At 37.7% G+C, this 25,128-nt stretch overlaps 1 protein-coding gene across 7 annotated transcripts; it reads left to right on the plus strand.

The window, feature by feature from the left end:
- Window positions 1-453: 453 nt before the first annotated feature.
- On the plus strand, window positions 454-9,167 carry LOC111587166 (uncharacterized). Of its 7 annotated transcripts, none has more exons than XM_055015685.1 (15): window positions 454-664; window positions 796-864; window positions 1,061-1,182; window positions 2,052-2,112; window positions 2,510-2,662; window positions 3,199-3,282; window positions 3,564-3,647; window positions 3,921-4,004; window positions 4,280-4,363; window positions 4,633-4,716; window positions 4,989-5,072; window positions 5,352-5,429; window positions 5,564-5,650; window positions 6,442-6,636; window positions 8,015-8,347. In XM_055015685.1, exons 2-15 carry the CDS (start codon window positions 804-806, stop codon window positions 8,125-8,127), a joined length of 1,374 nt encoding a protein of 457 aa, XP_054871660.1. In that variant the 5' UTR covers window positions 454-664; window positions 796-803; the 3' UTR covers window positions 8,128-8,347. The 7 variants fall into 7 exon arrangements, with proteins under 7 accessions (XP_054871660.1, XP_054871655.1, XP_054871654.1 ...); XM_055015680.1 differs by lacking the exon at window positions 8,015-8,347 and adding an exon at window positions 8,356-9,167 and having other exon boundaries at window positions 460-664; window positions 4,301-4,363; XM_055015679.1 differs by lacking the exon at window positions 8,015-8,347 and adding an exon at window positions 8,356-9,167 and having other exon boundaries at window positions 464-664.
- The last annotated feature ends 15,961 nt before the right edge of the window (window positions 9,168-25,128 follow it).

Here is a 25,128-nt window from a genome sequence, read left to right on the forward strand (position 1 = left end):
GAATTAAACTTTTTTGTTCATTTCATTTTATTTTATTTATTTGATTTAGTTCATTTTTCTTTATCTATTTTTAGTTTTTCTTTAATTTGATCTCAATTTGATAGGTTTTTTTTAAATCAATTTATCGTTATTTATTTTGTTCTTGTGTTTATTTTGTTTTACAAACTGATTTTGCCTTGGGTTTTTTTTTTTTAGAATTTTTATTTTTTGTTAATTTGGTTGTTTTTTTAAATTTCATCTTCATGTTCTTTTTCTTCAATGTGATATCAATTTCATAATTTTAAAAAAAAAATTATCGTTATTTTGGGTTTTTTTTCACTTTTTTGTTTCGTTTTCATGTTTCTATTGTTTCACAAATTGATTTAACAAATTTTATCCTGGGTTCTGCCCCACTTTTTATTCATCACTCCGTATTTACCTTTATTCGGTATTATTCTAACGACCAATGATCGTCTGAGGCGCCCATTACGTCACAAACTGCGGAAACAATTTTAAGTTTCACTTTCTGTTGATTGTAAACGGCGAGTCATACTTGCAGACTAGAATTCGGTCAGTTATATATGAAATATCTTGGTTTTGGTTTGAAGAAGTGACAGATAGTTTGAGCGACAAGTCGTCTGCTGCACTGCTTCACGTTTTACGGTGTGATTCGTTCAGTTTTCAGGTGAGTTTTTCCTCTTTCCTCCGTCGAATTTAAGGCTTATCAACTCTTAAAAAAAAGGCAGAAATAAACAGCACATCAGACACACAGAAACGTGATAAATCTGCTGTCTGCGTGTGTCTGGTTTCTTTCAGGTGGAATCATGTCTGTTTTATTAAGAGAAATCAGATTCATTGACCCAGAAGCAGCCTCAGTCCTGGAGGGTAAGTCACAGGTTTTGGAGCAAATAAATTATAAATATTCTAAATATAGTTACAGAACAACTGAACCTACAGTTTATACAAGCACAGGTGTGTATTGAGCTGTTTTTCTTCAGAAGCTTGTAACAGAAACAGAAAGTAAAACTTGATGAAAGGGTTTTAATCATTGTAATGATCTGAACTTCTTGCTTTCTTTCAGGTGCAGATATTTGCACAGACTCAGATATTCAGTTTCTGAGTCGAGAAGACCTGCGAGACTTGTTCCCTGGAAATCAGGAGTTAAAGCGCAGAAAAACCATTTTTGATATAATTCACAAACAGGTGAGTGAACCAGCTGGGAGAGGCAGACTTTTAGTTTTTAACTGCAGAACCTGTCATCCAGGATCTATAATGTCATATATTACATGTATTAAAATACATCAATATCGGTTATTGGAATAGTTACTGATGTGCAAATCAAATATCTGTGTATTTCTGTCAAATATTCCAATCTACAGATGATAAATTCTGCACTGATAATTATTTAACAAATTCAAACTTTACAAATTAGGGATCAACCAATATGGGTTTTTCTGGGAATGATGCAGATTATTGGTAATCAAGAAAGGCTGATAATCGATATTTGGGTAATATACATTAAAAGGGACATTTTAACAACATGTGATAGTGGAGAACCTGTCATTCATAACTAGGCTTCTTCATTAATAAAGGTTACTATAACAGAATTGTTGACTAATGTCTATATGTTAAAGCATTATTAATTATTGTTTTACAGACTCAATTTCAGGTTGATCCATCTTTTAACTTAGCCGTTATCTGTTAGCATAGCCTTAGCCATTGTGGGAGAAGCTAATTTCCTGGTTTCGTTTTCAGTTTTTGCTGCTTGGGAGACATTTCTGAGACCACAGAGTGATTAAAAACAGAGACAGGAGGCGGCATCAGACCTGAAGTAGAGCATTTAATCTATCAATCCCATCTCCCATCCATGATGGGAGACTTTGTCCAGTCAGAGGGAAAGTGTTGTTACTAAAGATGCAGATGTGCATGCGTTCATGTCTTTTCATATCTTTCCAGATGTCTGTTGACCCCAGCTTTCAATAAAGATGTCTAATGTGTAGAAACTCAGAAGTATACGATGCACACATACAGTGTTTCATTAGGATTTTTCATTTTTTCATTGTTTGTGTCAGAAACCAGTCGATGTGCTCCTAGAAGGACTGAGGGACTTCATCCCACATGAATCTTTGAGAGGTACGTACTCACTTATTAATGGTTACTTTCATGCATAAGCATGTGATATGCAAGGGTTTTTTGAATGTCTTTGTTTGGACTTGGATCAGCATTCTGGTGGAGCAAGGACACAAAAAAAATCCCAGAAGATGTAGGATTAAAAATAAAGTGTAACTTAAAGTAAAATCATGATGTCACTAAGAATAAACAGAGCAAGTTGAATTGAAGGGGAAACAACCAAAACAAGCATAGCTGGAAGTAAAATAAGATGACAATAAAACCTGAATTGCTATAATGATAAAAATCAGTCGACCTTCAGATTGTTCAGTGTGTTCTTTTCTGTTGTACAGTGTTTTAAGCCATAGCAGTATGCGTCAACATTCAAACTCTAATGTTCAACCTCACACTTTCCATCCAGCTGCTCTAACTGGCAATGGGGTTTTGGTCGACTATCTTCGTATCCTGAAGAACATGAAGACACAGATGGATAATGTGCAAACTTTCCTTGATGCGCACATCAATCTGCTAGAGAACATTAGCAAACCTGGGCCCAACCAGGAACTTCAACATGGTAAGTTTTTGTTTTAGTTGAATGTCTTTAGCTCAGGAATAAAATGCAGTAAACATTATTTTTTCACTTTGGTGTAATGTGCAGTTTGACCATGTTTCTCTGTGATTGAGATTCGTGTGGTGATTGAATTTCCACTAGAAATCCTCCTTTTAGTATTTTAATTTAATTTCTTTGAGTAGCATCCACTGGTTTTAACAGAGATTAGCTGTAGTACCTGGTTGTGCCACCAGGTGGAGCCTCTTACATTTTAATACTGTATCCACCAGAGGAGGCATTGCTCAGACTATAGGCAACTCATGTTGGCAAGCAGAGAGCATTGTGGGGGGTTTATCTAGCAATGTGCCCCATGACGTATGTGGTGCTTAATGACCTGCAACCAGAGCTCATGTGTTTAAAACAAACTGGCATTGACTAAGACAGTGTTACTGTATCACAACTGTCTTTGTGGTCCCAATCTTGTCTTCATTGAAACAGTGATTTTAAAGTATATGCAGTGTTTTGAGTCAGTAAATGCATTCTGTCATTGTACCTAACAGGATCTAAATCATCCACCTCAGCCACCACTGGTCCAGTGGAGCCTTACCTTAACCAACCTCATGACTATCAACAAGGAGTTTATGGTTAATATAACTTTTCTGACCCTAAGCCTTCATGTCATGTTTGTTTTGTAGGATTTGCTGTAAGATTCTGTTGTAACTCAAATAAAAGATTAAATAAAACAAAATTTGGAGACAGAAAGCGCTATAAGACTCTTTTCCAAGTAAACTTCTTCTGAACCCAGTGTTCAGACGATGTTCTGCAATGGCCACATAGATTTGAAAGTAGCTGATTTTAGATGATGATTTTTAAGTATGTACAATGTTTTGAGTCAGTAAATGCATTCTTTCATTGTACCTAACAGGATCCAAATCAACCACCTCAGCCACCAGTGGTCCAGTGGAATTTTCCAGTAACCAGTCTCATGACTATCAACAAGCACCTTATGGTAAATTTCATTTTTTTGACCCTAAGCCCTCATGACATGTTTATTTCGCAAGAAGATTCTGTTGTAACTCAAATAAAAGATTATATACAACAAGATTTGGAGATAGAACATGCTTTAAGACTTTTTTCCTGGTACAGCTTCATCTGAATCCAGTGTTCAGACGATGTTCTGTAACAACCACATGGATATGAAAGTAGTTGATTGTAAAAGTTGATTTTAAAGTATATGCAATGTGTTGAGTAAGTAAATGTATTCTTTCATTGTACCTAACAGGATCTAAATTAATCACCTCAGCCACCGGTGGTCCAGTGATGCTTGACAATAACCAATCTCATGACTACCAACAAGGAGCTTATGGTAAATTTTACTTTTTTTGATCCTAAGCCCTCATGACATGTTTCTTTTGCAAGAAGATTCTGTTGTTAACTCAAATAAAAGATAATATACAACAAGATTTGGAGACAGAACATGCTTTAAGACCCTTTTCCTGGTACAACTTAATCTGAATCCAGTGTTCAGACCATGTTCTGCAATGGCCACGTAGATTTGAAAGTAGTTGATTTTAGTCGGTGATTTTTAAGTATGTGGAATGTTTTGAGTCAGTAAATGCATTCTGTTATTGGACCTAACAGGATCTAAATCAACCACCTCAGGCACTGGTGGTCCAGTGGAGCCTTACATTAACCAACCTCATGACTATCAACAAAGAAGTTATGGTAAGTAGAACTTTTTGACCCTAAACCCTCATGGCATGTTTATTTTGCAAGAAGATTCTGTTGTAACTCAAATAAAAGATTATGTACAACAAAATTTGGAGACTGAAAGGGCTATAAGACTCTTTTCCTGGTAGAACTTCATCTGAATCCACTGTTCAGACAATGTTCTGTAATTGCCACATGGATTTGAAAGTAAATTTTAAAAGTTAATTTTAAAGTATGTGCAAGGCTTTGAGTCACTAAATGCATTCTGTCATTGTACCTAAAAGAATCTACATCAACCACCTCAGCCACCAGTGGTCCAGTGATGCTTGACAATAACCAACCTCATGAGCGTCAACCAAGAACTCATGGTAAATTTCACTTTTTTGATCCTCAGCCCTCATGGAATGTTCATTTTGGAAGAAGATTCTGTGTAACTCAAATAAAAGATTATATACAACACGATTTGGAGACAGAACACACTTTAAGACACTTTTCCTGGTACAACTTCATCTGAATCCAGTGTTCAGACGATGTTCTGTAACAGCCACATGGATCTGAAAGTAGTTGATTGTAAAAGTTGATTTTATAGCACATCCAAGGTTTTGAGTAAGTAAATGTATTCTTTCATTGTACCTAACAGGATCTAAATCAACCACCTCAGCCACCAGTGGTCCAGTGATGCTTGACAATAACCAACCTCATGAGCGTCAACCAAGAACTCATGGTAAATTTAACTTTTTTGACCATAAGCCCTCGTGACATGTTTATTTTGCACAGGATTTCCTGCAAGATTCTGAGATAACTCAAATAAAAGATTATATACAACAAATTTGGAGACAGAAAGCGCTATAAGACTTTTTTCCTGGTACAACTTCATCTGAATCCAGTGTTCAGACGATGCTCTGCAACAGCCACATAGATTTGAAAGTAGTTGATTGTAAAAGTTGATTTTAAAGTATATGCAAGGTTTTGAGTCAGTAAATGCATTCTTTGTACCAAACAGGATCTACATCAACCACCTCAATCTTCACTGGTCTGGGGAAGCCCCTCAAAAGCCAAACTGATCCACAAAGAACACTCGGTAAAACTTTCCTGACTCTTGACTCTCTTTACACGCGAAATAAGACGCATGTGCTTTAACACTTCATTATATCTCACAGTGAAAGTCTCTTCTTGAGTTGATTTTAAATTTCTATCATGCCTTTTTATGTACAGGTTCACCTGTACGCTCAGATGTCAGTGGTGAGAAGGGTTCCTACTTTAGCCATACAGGTAGAGGTCATGATCTACGAATAGCCATAAGTAAATCTAATTTAATTCCACTTCACACTTTAATGACATATACCGGTCATTCACCAGATGCTTGACCATCTTCAATCTGACTGTTTTGTTTTAAAGTGGTGAGTAATGATTGAGTTGAAAAGTCTGGTTTCATAGGTAACATTAATTTTGAGTTAATAATTCTTATGGAAGGTGGAGTCTTGTTGATTTTTGCATCTTTTACTTGGCACCAATTTGAGGATCAATATCCAAAGTGCCATAATTTGAGAAATAATGTAGGTGAAGTCCTGGAATTAAGTAGGCTCATTGATACATGTATATAATCTCCAATGGTATAATCTTGCTTTGATAGAATAATACAATTCAGTTTTGTGATGGTGCAAATTTGGTTAAAAAAAACTTCTGTTTTTGTCTATTCTGCCATAAAACCTTCATTACCTTTTCCTGTGATTGGCACTTCAAACGTTGATCCACAGATTGGTGCTAAGAACATGATCAAAAAAACAACATGATGCCACCTTCTTCAAGAAGTTTTAACGCAAAAATTTATATTATTTATGAGCCAGCCTTCACAGCACGCACAGGAAGATGAGTTTATGATCATATATGGTTGAGTGTTTTGCAAACATGAGCTAACGTATAGGTAATGAAAGCGTAAATACATTGTCAAGTAAGTGGCACAGTGAGCGTGATTTAATATTTTAAAAAAGTTTTTTTTAAGCTGTCATTTCGGTAGCGAGAATATTTAGTTTTCAAGGATCATTATGTCTAAGTCTGACGGTTCCACGCTGTTTTTCTTTCTGTCTCCACAGTGAAATACCAAGTGTTTGTCAGTGGTGAAACATTTGGTGCACATGTACAGCTGATGGACTACATAAAGGCTTCATCTCTGAATCGTAAGCTTCAACTTGTGGAGAGCAATCAGGACCCTCAGATCATCTTCGTCTTCTGCCCGATCGTGTCACGTCTTGCGACTGACGCTAATGCAGCTTTGGAGGATGTAAAAGGTACAAGAATTATCTATTCATCCAGTTTACACTGAATGAAAATTACACAAATAGTAATTAATTTGCAATGTGGTTCTCATTAGGTGTGCTTCAATGCGTAAGCACCTATGTTTTTTATGAAATTCGTAAAACTGTTAGCAGCTGCGTGTTGTTTTTTCCTTTAAAAGGAACAAGACTAAGGAAAGGAAGTTTGTGTATGTGGGCTTTTCAAAGTAAAAGTTCCTTGTTAGCTGAAAAGTTAATGGGATGCATCAAAGTATACTACACTATCAAAATAAAAGTTCTGAAATGTTACAAAAGGCCATAAATTAAAGTGATTTCCTTCATTATAAGACAGCGTTAGACCTACATGCACTTCAATACAATATCGTGTTTGAATATGTGAAGTTTCATAGTTTTATTGTGTAGCTGTCTGTTAGAAATAATCAGCTGCACTGATTGGTAAAGTAAATATATTACACACGTCCAACAGGTTTCTACCAGCATTCCTGTCTTATATAATTTCCAGTTGCAGCTTTTTACCATCATAAATTTTTGTTATTCATTGTTCTCTATTAAAACAATCTGTTGACTGAAGCATCTGAACATCATCGGTTCATTTTGTGCAGAAAACGAGTCAAATGATGCGTTAAACGCTCCTGTTTGTGTGGACGAGTTTGAAGCAGAAAGCCTGAGTTGACAAAGAAAGTTGATCACCACCTTCATACCTGTTAACTCTGACTGAGGGTTTAGTTTTTGTCGAGTCAACTCACACAAAGAAAGCCGGACTATGTTAAACTGCTTTCATAGTTCAGCCTCTGATTTGCTAAACCAATGCTGTAAACACTAGAAAAGCTGCGCCGGTTAAAATAGAAGCGTCCCGTCAAATTCAAATCTCCTTATAATTTATTGATTATAGATCTGGATCAGTATTGAATGAAGTCTGGGTCCACCAGTTAGTGACCTGGAGTCTAGAATGTAGCGGATTAAACTAAGCCTCGATTCAGGGAATTTTGCCTCGAGGAATTTTAGTATATGAATTACTCTACCAACTTGAGGAATCATTACAGCCCTAGCTGGCATGACACCAAAGAACCCCGAATCCTTGAATTTCTTCTGAAATGTTCTAGTCTAGTGATCTCTAGAACTTTGGAAGTTCTCGCTCCTTCTAGTCATGGCTGTGCTGTTTTAGAGATGCTGGACTTTATATTGCAGTGAAAAGTTCGCCAACTTTTGGGAAACGGTGTCCAACAACTGCTTGGAGTTCAGCGTATTAAGGTTCTATTAAAAGCCAGAGTAAAAGCCTTTATGCATGTTTGCATCAAAAAAATTTTTTTACAGAATATATCGACCTTGTGTCCTTTTCCACAGTGTAAGCTAATCCGTTTCAACCCCACAGTGTTTGGAATACCATTCCAATCTTCTACGCATGATATCCCAATTTTCCTAACTGGAATTCTGAATGGATGGCTGTTTTTATTCCTTCTGGAATCAAGCGAAAGAAAGACCTGACTGCCTCTACAGGCAGCTAAAAAGTCACTGCAACTGGTCAATGTTCACGCCCGTCCTATCATTTCTGCCCTCCAACTGGTTCCCTTGTCTTGACCAGCTGTATCCTCCTCTACCTCCTCTTTGTGTTTCTGTTTGCGTTTACTGTTTAAACAAATAGATTTTGTGGGGTTTTTTTTGTAGTTTTAAGCTCAAACTCCAGTGTATTTCATGTTCCCTCTTCTCTCTTAGTCTCCAGAGGACAGGAGTCCATCATCCTGGTGCTGATGCATCACGCACACGAGGTCAAGTGTGTAACACATCTGAGAACATGGGAAGAGTACCCAAATGTTGTGTTACATGTCCACGTTTTCTACCACGAGAAAGAGCATGGATTACTGAGGTGTCGAGAAAATAAGGATGCTGTCTCTCAGATACAAAGCAAACTGCTGGAGATGCATCCGTGTAAATACATCAGCGCTGATGCTCAGGATGAAATTAGTATGACAGGTAGTAGACAGGTAGACAACAGCGGCTCTCACAATGACGGTGATAAGAACAGTGATAGTAAACATTCACAGAATTTTTTTTCCCGCTGGTTGCTTAAGTAGAAGTGCTATTTTTGGTCGCAGTAGTGATGGTATGATTTGAGTTCACATCACACTGTAAGTGAAACAATACATATTGGACTACATCAACAGCAAAAATATCACAGTGAAATGGAAAAATTTAAATGTAAAGATTGCAGAAAACTTAATCTTTTTCTTCTTTGTACAGTTAGATCAGGTACTAATAATACTGGTCTAATAATGTCTCTGTAAATAGCTAAAGGCAGAGCTCTGCGTACATTTCCAGCTATTGAATGTTCTAAAGCCACATGGTGTAACGTGCATTTTAGGAATTATTGCTGCAATAAAGACAAATAAACAGACAAACAGTAACTAGCCAGAGGTTCAACTTCATGTATTTATCCAAGACTAATCAATTACGTGTAATAAAAGTGTGCAGTGTTTGTAAATGCACAGTTTTGTTTAATTTTAAATAAACTGTCAGTAACAGTGTCATCCGTGTCTGTAGTCCCATTTAAAATAATCTTTGAATGTATTTTTTTATTGTACATTACCAAACACCGGCACCAACTTGACTTGTGTATCTCTTTACAAACACATATGCATTCATTTCTATAATAATGATAATAAATTTCGAGTTTATCATCTCATCGCTCATAAATGGTACTTAATGTTGAGGCACTTTTGCACACACTTGCATTTAAACTGAAGCATTTTAGGTATCTTGCATTGTCATAATATACTATTTTCCTTTACAGATGACAACAAGGGCCTCAGATTTTTTAGGTTAAACTCTGAAGAATCTGCTGTTCTGGGTCCCCTATGGGTCAAGAAAGTGACTTTATTTTTTATATAGGATCTTATCATATGAGGAGGTTTTTCAAAGTGCTTTGTAGGCAATGGTGAAAACACCGTTGAATTTTTAAAAATAAGAGTAAACAACAGAAAAGGACAAATGAAAAGATAGAGTATGTAAAAATAAAGTGTACAATAAAATAGAATTTAATTGTTAACATTAAGAATTACATATGTCCAAAAGTGTGTTCAACCTGCTTTTATTCTGAAAAATCTGTGGCTATTAGCTTTTGCATCGTTTCTCTACCTGTACGCTTGTTAGCTTAAATTAATTGTGAATCATAGACGTTTCTAGCCCATTTGGGGCAGCACCCCTAAAATTTGAGAGATTTTTTTTTTTGTATCGCATGTCCTTTTTTATCAAACCAGAAAAGTGTAAAAACCATACAGTACTTGGTTGATAGGTAATGTTTTAACAACAGAAATACAGCACCCCCCCCCCCCCCCCCCCCCCCCACCCCCCCCCCCCATCTTGCCTCTAAAATGGTTTGATCCCACCCAACTTTCCCACCTGGGCTCTGAGCCTCTACCTGCTCAGAGCTCAGCTGCCTCCCAGAGAAGCTCATGTTCAGTCGTGGTGTAAGTAGCTGGTTTAAACCAGGATATGTGGCACAATTCTTAACTTCTACCACTCAATACCAACACATTATTATCATTACAAGTCCTCATTTCTGCTGCATTTAATCACAGGTTACTGTTTATGTTGTCTCTAGGACCTTTACGTAGTCAGAACTGCTCCACGCTGCACTGAAGAATCACCTGTGGGAAGTGAGTTCCTGCTACAACAACAGCCTCTAATGAAAGCAGACTGCTGCAGTTTGTGCAGCTTCCTTCCTGTCACTGAGTGATTTTTAGATGCAGCACAACAAAGCTCGCTAACAGCTTAAGCTTTCAATGGACAAACAAGGACACATCTGAGCCACTGAAAACACATCTCCTCTGTTCAAAGATCCCTTCCATGATAAAGGCTTGAAGGAAGGAGGACTGTAGTCGCAGCAAACAGTTTATTTCTAATCTGTATGTATAGCTGCTGCAGTACAGTAACTTCATACTTCCATATATTGTCCCGAGAAGCTCATAACCTACAGACTGGGTACACAATATGGCTTCCTAAAGCGTCTGTTAGGGTGACTGAGGTTGTTGTTTTCTGGGGAGCGTGATGGCTACGAGTTCAACCTGTGGCCAAAGACTCAGCAGCTCCATAAAACAGGCCTGGTTCTCGTCAGCTGTTAGCAGCTGGGTGTTGTTCTTTCTCCAAGTCTGACAAGTTTTTCTCACTCAGTAGTCAAAAACATGCAAGATCCCTAGAGAGTCAAGATTACACAAAGCACACCAACACACAATGAATACACTTGACTTAATGTGCTTCAAACACTAGCTTTTTAGTTTGATTTAGAATTAATTTAGGCGAAATCTACAATCTACTGACATCTTCATCATCTGAAAACTGGCATCACAAACGCAAGGCCTGGTCAGAAAACTTACAATTGGAGATTTCAGAGGAAGACTGGAGTTTGGCCTGTGCTGAAGCACACACCAAATCTATAAACACACGCAATAAGTTAATTCATTACAAATGGTTAATGAGGACTTACATCACTCCAGTTGAATTAAATAAATATGACAAAAACATTCCAGACATCTGCACAAAATGCATAGATGCGAAGGGAACTTTTTTTCACTGTATCTGGCAATGTAGGAAAATAAGCCCATTTTGGGAGGAGGTGAGGAAAACAACAGAAAAAATTATTTCAAAACAAATTCCAACAAATCCAAAATTTTTCCTCCTGGGACTGTATCCAAAAAATTCCAAATATAAAAAACATGAAAGAGCTTTTATAGACCTCAGCTTGCTTACTGCTAAGAAGTGTATTGCGTTACTTTGGAAATCAATGAGTAGACCAAGTATCAGCCAGTGGGTGAGACAGATGCTGTCAAATCTCCCTGTAGAAAAAATAACTTACATTTTGAAAGACAAGCAGCAGGTCTTTGAAAACATATGGGGACCCTTTGTGAAGTACGTCAAAGATCAAGATTTAGCAGACCCTCAGACTGATGAGTGATTGATGGACCATGCAGCTTCTGCACCTGCATTTTTATCTTTGTGTATATTCTCATAGGAATGCATGTGCACTTATGTACTAATATAAGGGCACTTAAGTGCTGATTTGTTGTGTTATCTTTGAAATAGACTGTAACTGGACTTGCACTAAAGTTTATAGAGGAGAGAAGCAGTTTATTTATTTGTTTGCTGTTACTTTTTGTTTGTTTGTTTGTTTGTGTTGTTTTTTTTAAAAAGCAGCAAAACAGTTTGTATTCAAGTTTCTATACAATGTAAAGATGTTTCCATTGCTGTGAAAAACAAAATAAAAACATTGTGGAAGAATTAATTTAGGCTAATGAAGCTGCAGGTAGAAAACATGCAGACAACTTGAAAGAACGGCAAAATCACCCTTAAAAACAGTAAAAATCAACACTAAACGACATAAAATCCTGCAAATGCAAAATCACCACAAAAACATGCTAAGTCAGTCAAACTTACACAAATAGACACGTAAACACACAAAAATCCCCACAAAAAGGTGTGATGTCACAGAAATTATACGAATATGTGCAGCTCTAATCTGTTCTGATTATTTCAGTATAAAATAACCAGGTTACAATGATTTGATAGGCTGCAAATAACAGCTTTTCATGTTAATTTACAATTAATTTAAGCTAATAAGGCTAGAGGTGGTAAATTACCACAAAAATGTGCAAACTAACACAAAAAAATTGCAAAATCACCCTTAAAAACAGTAAAAATCACCACTAAAAGATGTGAAATCACTACAGAAAGATGCAAAATCACCTCAAAAATATGCCAAATGAGTAAAAACTAAAAAAAATACACACAAAATATGCAAAATCACCACAAAAACATGCTAAATCAGCCAAAATTACACAAAAAGACACCCAAACACACAATGAAAACACACAAAATCCCCATAAAAACATGATACCACAGAAATCATACAATTATGTGCAACTCTAATCTGTTCTGATTATTTCAGTATAAAATAACCAAGTTACAACGATTTAACATGTTGCAAGTACTGGATTTTTAGATAGATTTAGAATTTATTTAGGCTAAAGACGCTAAGAAAGTAAAATTAGGTGTAAGAACAAACCCAAGGACTTGAAGTTTCATCCGATCTGTTTTTTTTTAATAAATGAACTCAAATCCCAGCTGTTTTCAATAAGGGATAAATGCTTTTCTTAATAGTCTTGCTACTAGAAATACTAAAAGCATTGATTGAAATGTTTAGGCCAAGAGGGCTTTAGGGTATCTCAGAACCTCCATTTAATAAGCACAAAATGCAAGTAATAAAATTTATTGAATGGGGAAAAACACACATTTTCATGTTAATATAACTAAAGTAAAGATAAAAATGTCCAAACAAGGAGATAAAGAGCAAATACCAAATGTGACTGGAGTTCTCCAAACACCTCCTGACAGCCCACTGTGTTAGTAATGACATGAAACTGCTCCCTGATGTGTTTATTGTATACAAACAGAAAAAGGTTCTGTTTGAAAGTCCTGACTGATCACACAGAGTCATAGAAGCATTTCATAGAAACGTATCATGTACAGTATGTGCTCAAAGTCACGCTAAGCTTCAAGGCATTTCGTGTCAGTGTTGTTATTTATTGTTATTAACGCAAAACACTAAAGGAAGTGAAAGCACTACAAAAAGATGCAATATCACCTCAAAAACAGTAAAAGTCACTACTAAAAGATGTACTTTAACTTTAAACATTATTTAAATGTCACATAAAATTTCTTCAAAACTCAGAAACAAGAAGGCTTGGGATGTGAGTTGTGGTCTTCTTTGCTTTTATCTCCATCCTTCAGCCACCGGATGGGGCAAGCTCAACAAGAAGAGAAATTAATTAAAGGAAACAATCATCCTGGCTCCTACAAGGGTGATGTTGCAATTTTTAGTGTTGTGTTTGCACATTTTTGTGGTAATTTTAACAGATGTTCTCTACCTGTAGCCTTATCAGCTTAAATTACTTGTAAATCAACATAAAAAGTTGGTATTTGCAGCCTATCAAATCATTGTAACCTGGTTATTTTATACTGAAATAAGAACAGATTAGAGCTGCACATAATCGTATGATTTCTCTGATACCACATCTTTTTGTGGGGATTTTGAGTGTTTTCATTGTGTGTTTGCATGACTTTTTGTGTAATTTTGACTGATTTGGCATGTGTTTGTGGTGATTTTGCATCTTTTCAAGTGATTTCATATCATTTAGTGGTATTTTTAATGCTTTTAAGGGGGATTTTGCAATTTTTTTGTGTTGTGTTTGCACATTTTTGTGGTAATTTTAACAGATTTTCTCTACCTGTAGCCTTATTAGCTCAAATTTAATGTAAATCAACATTAAAAGCTGGTATTTGCAGCATATTAAATCATTGTAACCTGGTTATTTTATACTGATATAATAAGAAAAGATTAGAGTTGCACATATTCGTATGATTTTTATGACATCAGGTATTTTGTGGTGATTTTGAGTGTTTCCTTTGTCATCATTTCATGTATTTTCATAGTAGTTTTGACTCTAAGGATCTTGCATGTTTTTGTGGTTATTTTGTGTCCTTTAGTGGTGACTTTCACTGTTTTTATGAGCGTTTTTGTCATTTTTTGTGTTGTGTTTGCACATTTTTTACACAACATACACGGATCAGGCATAACATTATGATATGTGATAGTCTCCTTTATTTCTTCACAAACAGAAGTGACTTTGTGCCTCATGTAATCTCCCATATCACCTTTCATGCAGCATAGTTCCTGAAACATATTTCTGTATGAAATTGCTGAAAATTGACATCTGGGGGAAAAGCCATTCATCTGTCCTGGTGCGTTTATCACGAGGCAACAAATATTGCATGAGAACGATGCATTATTTTCTCCTCGCTGCTGTTCTCTGGGTAGTTTTTTCCCTCCACTCTTGACCTTAATAATAAATAAGGCCCTCGGGGCTTTACATCTGCTTATCGCTGCTGCCACAGTAATCTGACGCAGACGTTTTCTGGGTTTACACAGAAGACGGGGAGAACATTCCTCCTTCTCATCCTGGTGAAGCTGTTTGCTATTAGCCGGTGTCAGACAGATGCAGGGACCAAATCCATAAGCTTCACTCAGGAATGGCTTGGTCATGCAAGGGTCAGTCGCTCACGGTTCATTATGTCAGCGGGCAGCTGAGGTATTCCTGCTACAGCATAATTATATGACGTGTCTTCCTGGAGAGAAGTTCAGGACAGATATTGGTAAACCTATGACGTTTTTCCAAACATCTTACTAGTAGCTGCTTTCAAACTAATAATTTAATAAACTGATAAGCAAAGACTCCTATTAGGGAAGGGCTATAATTCTAGAAAACGCCAGTAATGAGTTCAAATTAACCACATTTCCATAAAAACTGAATTTTTCACCTTTATTTTGTATTCAGAGTCGGCTTCTCTTGGCTACTAGCATATATGTGAAAAACCCAGATATGTGCATTTTGGCCGTAAATAACACACTGAGAGTTTATTATTGTACTTCAACTGCATTTATTTTACTACAAAGCTACTTTATATTTTTTTATTTGTTATTGACATCGCTTCCAGTGGTGACACACGTCAGTAAATCAATCAGTTTCAACTAGAATCCTCTTCAAACAAAATGGTGCCATTTATGGGGTAAAACATGCTGTTTATGATTTTGATATGGAAGCTTAAAATCCCTAAATGTGTCTTTAGTTCCCTGTTTATGCTGGACAACTCAACACTGGATTTTAGTCATATCTTGTTCTTCATAAATGGTAGTTTGGTCCACTTAGAACCTTTTCCAGAGCTAATGGTCTACATCAGAATCATGTAGGTCATTATGTGGCCAATCTGAAAGCACACAATCAATTACTCATTTGACTGGTGAATGTCTATAAGATTTTAAGGAAAACTTGCCACTTGATAGACCATAAATAATAATAAGTTCCCATATGACCACTCACAAAAGCCATAATTCTCCATGTATTATATTGCTTGCATTGTTGTAAGTCAACGGTGGCTGTTTAACCTGCATTTTCTAAACATTTTGTCAATAACATAAACAAGCTATGATATTTTTGTATCCAGGCAGATCACACATCATACTAACTTTGCAGCATGGTTGACAATGACACACAAAAGTAGTAGCTTAGGGTATTCAACCTCAAATCTGTACTCTTTATTAGTGTTTTTTTCAGTGGTTTTCCTAGAGCTACACAGGTGTTTAGTCTCAATCCTTTGAGTTCCCTTCGCATTGTGCAAGTGGAAATGCGCTTACTTTCACTATTAAACATAGCCATGAGTTCTACTGTTGATTTCTGATGATATGATTTCACCAGATCTCTGATCGTGATCATCTTTGAGTTTGTTCTGACCACATTTCTTCCTCAAAGATGATGGTTAACCAGTATCCTACCAAGTTTTAACAATGTGTTGGACAGTTCTTCACCTGATTTTAGCACACTTGCGTGCAAAATTATTCAACCCCCCTGGCATTTTTGACACTCTGGCAAAATAAGCAACATCACAACTGCAGGTGAAATCATATAAGATGTGAACAGTTAGTTTACTGAAATATAATACCAAAGCAAAAATCAAAATTTAATTCATAATCCATCCAAAACGCCAACTTTTTTACAAAAAGCAGGTTGCAAAATTATTCAACCCCCTATAAACAATGCCAGGTAAATACAGATAATTGCAGTACAACTCAAAGGCCATACACCTGTATGTCTCCATTTTGAGGTGACTTTAACGGTGACACATGCTAAACACTGAGTAATACTCATGTCTATAAAATGGGTACACTTTCTGTCAATACTCCCCATACGCCTCTTGCAAGCAACATGGTTACGACCAGAGATGTCCCTGAAGTTTAGAGAGGAGATAGTTGCTTTGCACCAGAAAGGAAATGGGTACAAGAAGATATCTAAGCTCTTAAATGTTCCCAGAGATGCTGTTGGAAGCATCATTCATAAGTTCAAAGCCAACAGTACTGCGGCTACACTACATGGTTGTGGTTGACAAAAGAAGCTGTCGGCGAGCACATCAAGATTCCTGTGGAGACAGATGGATTAGAACCCTAGGCTTACTGCCAAGGACCTGCAGGAAGATTTGGCTCAAAGAGGAACTGATGTTTCTGTGGACACAGTATGTCGCAGCTGAATATTGCAACCTGCTTTTTGTAAAAAAAAAAAAAAAAAGCTGACATTTTGGATGGCTTATGAATTAAATCTTGATTTTTGCTTCGGTATTATATTTCAATAAACTAACTGTTCACCTCTTATATGATTTAGTAGTCACCTGCAGTTGTAATTTCGCTCATTTTGCCAGAATTTCAAAAATGTCAAGGGGGTTGAATAATTTTGCATGCAATTGTAGTTTCAAAAATCTCCTTAGTTGTTTTCTTTGCTTGATGTAGGCCAATAATTTGACCCTTCTGAGACAGATTAACATCCTTTCCATGACCACAGGATGTGTTTTCCAACATGGTTGCTTAAGAAGCTTCTCACTGCATCAGCTGGGTTTAAATAAGTCGTTGCAGCTGAAACATATTCATCACTGCAGTAATTATCCAATAGAGGCTCTTACCTGTTTGCTTAGTTAAATCCAGGTGGCGACTTTTTTTTTGGACAGGCAGTGTATAATAGTAATCCCTCACGTGTTTTATATTATTCTCTGTGTGGATACATTGGCTGCATCTGGCTGAGGGAGGCAGATATATATTTTCACTTTGTCAGGCTGAACTTTCGTGGGGAATATAAATGACGGCGCTGCAGACAGATTCATAGCAGGTAATTATGTCCATAGTTGCATAATCAGAGATGTGTGTTCACCACTGAATGCTTTACAGCCATAAACAAGAGGCCACTCTGGCTTGGTAAACAAGATGTGACAATAATCTCTTAATTTATAGTCCAGTCAGAACTAGCTACAGCTCTCACTATAGATTTTTACCACAGGCTTGTATGTTAACCTTTATTTCGGACTATTTGATAACAACTACTATTTATGTTGCCATGGTGAAGAATAATTATCTATATTCCATCGCTTTGACTGAATCTGTTAAAAAAAATATGGACTTTACCACTCTGCAACAACAAGGAGACATTTGACAAAACACAAACAAATGGAAAAAAATGTCTTCATCCATTCAGCAACAGAACTACAGCACTTAGGAGAAGCGCTGCAATAAAACAAAGCACTGGCAAATTCAGAACATCCGCCTGTCCAACGACACATATGCAGCAATGGAGAATACATGTAAACACAGATGCTCACAGTGAAATTAACCTAAATGTTCACAGAAATTACACAGAAAATTAAACCTCATCTTCCAACCTGCCTTTTTTTTATAGAGGAACCTTTAAAATCTGAAGGTTTTTAGCTATTTCTGGTGACCTTAACCTTAAATCAATATACAAACACATACCTGCCAAGAAAATGGCAAATATTATGACATCGAGCTGTTCGTGCAGCCCAAATACAGCTTGTTACATTTGAAATTAACCATGACTTCCTAAATTTATGACGCCACTATTACTGATGTGGCCTTTTGTCATGAGAAAAGAGGAGAGAACAGCCATATGGTCTCCCATATACAGTAAATAGACTCTACACTGTACATGTGTGCCGCCCTTATGTAATTAACATTCCTCCTCTAATAACCAACATGTGGGCAAATATTTAAACATCTGAATAATCACACAAGAGACATATTTGAACAAATATCCTGCTTCATGTGCTGGAAAGTCTTTGACAGAAATAGCAAATTGCTGTTAATTCAACGGTTTTATTGCAAAGCTAAAACTTGCATAACTTTTCTGTCTTTGTTTCAGCTGCCAACCTGTCTGAGAGTGTAAATCTTTAAAATGCTGCAGGTTTTAGTCATTAAGTCTCATTAACTTCGTCATATAAGCTCCCTCTAGCAGTACTCTCGGGTTATGATTTCCTCCCTTGGCTTCTTTTCTAAGGAGTCAATTCACACTTATTAACACATCGTCAAAGATGCACGGAACACCTATTTTCCAGAACTCATTGCTAAACACAGCCACAATCCCAGGATACTTTTTAAAACTGTTTATTCTGTGATTGCCCCTCCACTTAACCAGCAAGCTGAATCTACCCCAGAAAGATGTGAGGACTTTTTTAATTGCTTTGTTAATAAAGCAGCTGATATCAGACAGCACTTTACCACTGACCTGAGACATCTAGATGTTGACTTCAGTCCACCATCAACTTTAACCCCCTTGAAGTGAGAGCTCGCTTTCAAATCTAGGGCATACAGTTGCACTCTCCAAATCATCTACCTGTCCTTCAGATTGCATTCCTTCTTGGTTCTTGAAGGCTGTATTTCAGGTGATTGGCCCAGATATTTTAGCCATTGTTAACTGCTGTCTTTCATCTGCTACTGTTCTGTCCTAACATGCTATCGGATGTCCACTTTTAAAGAAGCACACCCTGGATCCATCTGTGTGAAGTCATTTTAGACCCATATCCAAACTTCCATTTTTATCCAAGATTATAGAATAGACTGTCTCCCCTCGAGTTGCTTCTTTTATGAACAAAAGTCAAATCTTTGACAGATTTCAATCTGGTTTCCACTAGCTCCATGGCACAGATATGCCTCTGTTGAAGGTCACAAATGATCTACTCTTTTTGGCCTGAGTTAGGCCTCTATATTCCATCTGAATTCTTCTTCATTGCCTTTGATACAGTAGACCATAATGTCTTGATCAGCTGTTTAAAGAATGCTGTTGGTATCAGGGATGGGGTTCTGGATAGGTTCTCCTCTTACCTTTCAAACTTGATTTTTCTCAGTAATACTTCAAAATTCCTCTTCCTTTTGTGTTCCTCTCTCTTGCGGGGTTCCCCAGGGATCTATTCTGGTCCCCTACTGTCCGCTATATATATGCTACGTCATGCACAGGTACAGCGTGGAATCCCACCAGTATGCAGACGACACCCAGTTGTACATCCCAATAAGGCCAGGTACCTGGTTGTGTTGCGGCGTGTTTCAAGCTGCATTGAGGCGCGTTACCTCAGCGCTAATTTGCATAAAGTAGACTTGACTTCTACTTTATGCAAATTCGGTGCGGGGAGCGAAGGTGTGACGCCTCGCAAAACTTTCATAAAACATCTAAACCAGCTGTCATACTAAAATGAGGACAGATTTTGTAACTGCACGGTTTATATCTCGCCTCAAACGTTTTCAGAAATACTTTTCACTGAACTATTCTCATAATAAGAGAGAAAGTTTGCAACCGAGCAGCCATGTTGGTCTGACACTTCTACCAGACTGAAGCTAAAGCGGCTATCATGTGACCACCTACTGGTCCAGTACTGACAGGCTCACCAAGCGGAAGATATTCAGATGCAATGCGTTTCCATGTGAGAAAAAATGCCCCTGTGGGCACGTACTATAAAGGTGATCAGGGTTTTGTGGTTCAAGCCTTTCAGCTGTGAAACCAAGCTGAGGGAAGCAAACTCGGTGTCCTCTTTTAAACCTGTTTTAAAGAGGACACCTGGCCTTGTGCTCTGTTTTTGTATATCACTTTATCTGTTCCCTTTTTTTGTAATTTTGTATTCATACTATCTATTGTTGGATTGCATGTTTGGGGTTTATTACTGTATTTGTGTTTTGTAAAGCACTTTGTAACTTTGTTGTGAAAGGAGTTCTAAAAATATAGTAATTATTATTGTTATTATTATTATTTTTCCTCTGTCATGCCTCAAAAAACTACTCTCCCTACATCCTGTGTGCAGAGAGTCCACTCCTCACATTGTTTAAGTCAGGATGTTTTCTCGAGTTGCTACAACTCCAACCATCCATCCATCCCCCCTACCCCTCTTCCGATTTTTCCTATTTCTGTGGCCAGCCCTGGGTAGTGGCCCAATCATTTCAGTTTTTATCAAGATGTGGCGATAACAGCGGCAGGTTGATTGCTGCATGAGGAAAGGGTGCGGCAGAGGCCCTCAATTAGACGTCATTTAAAGAAGCCCATGCAAGATAAAGCAATTACAACATCACTGCAGGGAGGCTCTGTGTCTATGACTTCAGGATGTAATACAGAGGAAGCTGTAGAGCTGACTATCACAGGCTTTTATCCAAAAATAATACCAAGGCAATTCCTGTCAGACTTGGCGGTTTATATATAATGGTAAGAACTGTAGGAAATGAAAAGCAAAGAAAAGCAGGGGTGGTGTTATGTGTCCTTTAACGCATCTCCTCTCATGCTCTCTGCATACAATTAGCTTGATATTTACAAGTGAAAAGACAGTTGTATGAATGCATTTCTTGCTGCTTTCTTCACCAGAAGAAATATCAGAATTAAAATTCAGGAGGGTTCTATGATACATTTCATACTTGTAGTGGCCTGGGATCAGAACTTCCTTGTGTTATCTTTGTAATTGAGGAAACTAGAAAGTAAAGCAAAGATTTATCTCTGTATGTGAGCAAACAAAAGAAGTCCCATGACGCTGCAAAGCAACCACTTCCCCCTCTTTTCTGTAGCCGGTCTGTTACATATATTCCCTCAAATAGACCACATACTTTGCGTGTAAACAGCAAGCAAAGCTTCAAATACATTTGTAGACATAAGCCATGTAATTCTTAACCCTGTTAAAACATTCAACAAACTGTCCGTCTTCCTCCTGAAAGTTAAGCGTCACTAAATCCTAAATCTTCCAGGATTTAACTGGTAACTGAGAGTCTTTAAAAAGCATGAGCTCTCTTCAGAGGGTCAGTTGCTGTGCATCCTTCTGCTGTCATGGAAAAGCTCATAACTACAATTTCTCTGTATCACGTTTTGCACGTGGTTCTGGTCCCACAGTGTTCATCGCGTCTGTCTGCACTCTGCTCTGACTGATGCCTGTTGCACATCTCCTCGTAACATGAGAGGAGACCACACCACTAAGTCCTCAGCACACCTGTTAAAGATTCAGTGCGATCCACCTATCAGTATCTGCTGTGTGTGAAGCCCTAAAATCACAGGTGGAGATTCCACAACTGACTGGCAACAAGGTGTTTTTCTTATCAACACGTTATCTGGCAGTTTATTCTCAGCCAAATGGGGTTATTTAAACTTTACTTGGTGCCTTAGCTTCCATCTCACCTGAATGTGCTCCTAACGGCTCTCTTAACCCGAGCACATATAGAAGTGATGTACAGCGCTCTGGCCTCTCACTTAAATAGCATAAAGCTTCACCACAACATGATGACAGTTTGTGATTGTTCTTGATTGCTAGCATCCAACATGCTGATTACCCGCCTGCAGAGTCTTCCCTCCGTGCGGGCTTATCAGGGTGTACAACTGTTCCCTTCAGCCCCAGCAGCAGGAAACGAGGGGCAGGGAACGTATGGGGGGTGTGGTGAGCCCGAGGATAGACAGGAGTAGGAGGAGCATCCAGGCATTATCATCCTCAGCATTCCAGTTCACAATCCTCATGGTGCATAAGGGGGACAGGAGTTAAATACTGAGGCCAAGAACTTCCACACCACCAATGGGGCAAAAGGATGGTGATGTTTGTTACTGTTGTTTAGAGCTAAATGTTTTACTACAGTGAGATGTTCATGGTCCTAAGAGGCTGATTCTTAGTCTGGTTCCAGTACTCTGGGGGGGACCTCCGACAGAACCAGACTCAGGGAAGGCAGCCATCTGCCTTGACTGGTTGGTTGGGTGAGAGCGGGATGAGGGGTGGGGGATAAAGTGTAATGTACTGTAAGACTGAGAAAAATGTTCAGGTTTAAAGCCAACACTCATAAACCACAAGAAGAGGTGCTGCTTAATCACTACGATTATTATGCAAGTATATGATAGAATCAGACGTGAACTTCTTCGGATTTCTTTGTCTTTATCACGTTTCCCTGCGACTTTTTATTCAAAGGTAACATTTTCAACCTCCAGCTCCTGGTATTCAGAGCTTAGAGCTGCAGCGCTGCTCTTAAATTGAAACAGATTGAAAACAGAAGCAGCACTACAACAAATGTTTCCCAAAGGATGCACCAGCATCACAGAGGACTTCAAAGCATCCCCACCTTCTCACTGCGAGTAGAGGTCTGCACTCACTTGTGAAACTCTCCATGAATTTATTTTATCAGCCCTCATACATCAGGCTGGATAACTGAAGGTACTCCACATGCAAATCTCCCCAGAGCTCACGCTCACTTGGGTGGACAGCCGTATGTGATGTTACAAAGGCAACCCACCCTACAGAAGACTGATTGCTTTACAACTTTGACTCATGAGGAGAAGAAACCTGGGTTTTGTCTGTCACACTAACGGGCCCCTGTTACCAATCAGCCGTATACATATCTCTATATGGAGGAATCCTCCAGACTGAGGAATGTGGCGATCCTCCACTGAGAACTCATAGAGAGGCGGGGGCATAACTTTGCATGAGTGTTGAGTTCTGTATCACGCATAGAGGGAAACAGAAGGCTCCACGTGATGACACAGTGGTCCAAATTATCAGTGATAACAAGTTTATACTTTACAAAGACGATGCATGTAGAGTTGACCTATTCATGAAAAAAAGCTGAGCAAACACACTATATGAATCAGTTGTAGCCTGGGGCCTCACACATGAGATAACAGCAACAAAATTTACTAAAAAATGCACTTTGATAGAAGGCGATGAATGACAGCATGTCTTATAGCAGTACCTAAAGATTTTCTATGAATGGGGCGATCTATCTAGAAAATATTTGAACCATGCCATCATAATAAAAAAATCTCAAATAAAAGGAAATGTTTTCCTTTTTGTGGGGAATTCAATCAAAAAGCAACTCTTAGAAAGACATTTGAGGCGGTGAAGCTCCAAACCTCACTGTGACCTTTACACGTGGCACACTGACACTCGTCCAGGAATGTCCTGATGCAGAAACAAATGCAGTAATCTATCATCCGACTCCTTCCCTCTCTGATCCCCTACACTCATCGAGTGGTCTGTGACGGATGGATCGAGATCAGACATCAGCGGCGTCACTGTAGTCATGTATGTTGCATAACGACATGTGGGGATCCGAGGCAAAAGGAGCACATTTAGGACTGATGGCTTGTTTATTTTCCACAAATCTGTGCTTTACGCTGGGGTTGTGCGTGAGGAGAGATAAATCGCTTAATGGCTTTCCTGGAATGTGAAGTTTACAAGGAGGCTGGATGAAAACTGATTTGAGCTGATAAGGATACCGAGCTGTTTTCTTCCTCGGCTTTATTCTTTAATGTTCAAAGTTTGTCAGATTCTGTGAGCCTCAACAGTCCAACACATTTTTTCTTTGTTTTTTTTTTTTTTTTTTTTTTGCCCACGACAATAAAATTTCTTTGTACGCATTTACAGGTCTTTGTACACATTTACAGGTCTTTGTACACATTTACAGGTCTTTGTACACATTTACAGGTCTTTGTACACATTTACAGGTCTTTGTACACATTTCCGAATCTTTGTATGCATTTACAGATCTTTTTGTACGCATTTATAGGTCTCTGTACGCATTAACAGGTCTTTGTATGCATTTACAGATCTTTGTGTATGCATTTACAGATCTTTTTGCGTGCATTTACAGGTCTTTATACGCATTTACAGACCTTATTATATTTACAAATTTTAATACAGATTGGCAGATTTTTTTTACAAATTTAAAAACCTAATTAGAGATGAACATTTTTTTAAATGACATTTGCAGATTCTAGTTTGCACTGACAAATCTCAGTATGCATTTACAAATTCTTTTACACATTTACAAAGCTCACTAGAGACACACAGGTTGAGATACAGACACACAACTCTTCGTACACATTTACAAATAGTTTTGCTACAATAATATCCCCATAAGGTAACATGTTAGCATGCCACAAATATGCCAGCATTTTGCTGCTTAACTGTCAATTAAGTGTAGCCTGCTATCATGGAAATAAGTTCACAAAGTTTATTAAATGTATTTACTAGTACTAGCAACCAATATCTCACCGCTGTCTGTAAACCAGGGCTGCCACAATTTTCTTTATGCATTTACAATGGCTTAAACAATTCACAATATTAATAATGTGATGTCTGGAAGATAATAATTAGACAAAATCTGAAAAAAAATCATCCTTAACTTTGTTCAATGTGTGTTTTGTCTCTTTCATGGTAAATACAAGTGCAGGTAGGTGGAGAGTCAGTACCCAGAATTGTACTGTTGGAGCATCAAACAGATACTGGAATTACATTATTAAAAACATTATCGTGGGTGCATTATTAACTTGATATCACTATGTCAATTTCTTTTATACCTCAGTTATCACCAATACAGCTATAAGGCAACACACATACTGCAAATGGTGGCTTTTTGGGGGAGCAGTTTATACTCCAACAGGGGAGGTTAAATAACACTTGATGGATCCAATAAATGAGGTAACTTCATTTTAGTCTCACCTTTGTCCTTTGTCAAAGCTCGGCATTGTCCACAAAAATTTAAACACCAAAACTCATCATGATGTGATTAAATTTGCTATGAGAAAATCCATAGATTTCTCTGAAATT

This window comes from Amphiprion ocellaris, chromosome 12 (assembly GCF_022539595.1).
Source record: "Amphiprion ocellaris isolate individual 3 ecotype Okinawa chromosome 12, ASM2253959v1, whole genome shotgun sequence".
Lineage (NCBI taxonomy): Eukaryota > Metazoa > Chordata > Actinopteri > Pomacentridae > Amphiprion > Amphiprion ocellaris.

Excerpts from the sequence above, each read along its gene's own strand:
- LOC111587166 (XM_055015679.1), top strand. The coding sequence starts at position 804 with ATGTCTGTTTTATTAAGAGAAATCAGATTCATTGACCCAGAAGCAGCC. Across the intron at positions 1,183-2,051 it reads TTGATATAATTCACAAACAG|AAACCAGTCGATGTGCTCCT; the intron begins GTGAGTGAACCA and ends TGTTTGTGTCAG. Across the intron at positions 6,637-8,355 it reads AGCTTTGGAGGATGTAAAAG|TCTCCAGAGGACAGGAGTCC; the intron begins GTACAAGAATTA and ends CTTCTCTCTTAG.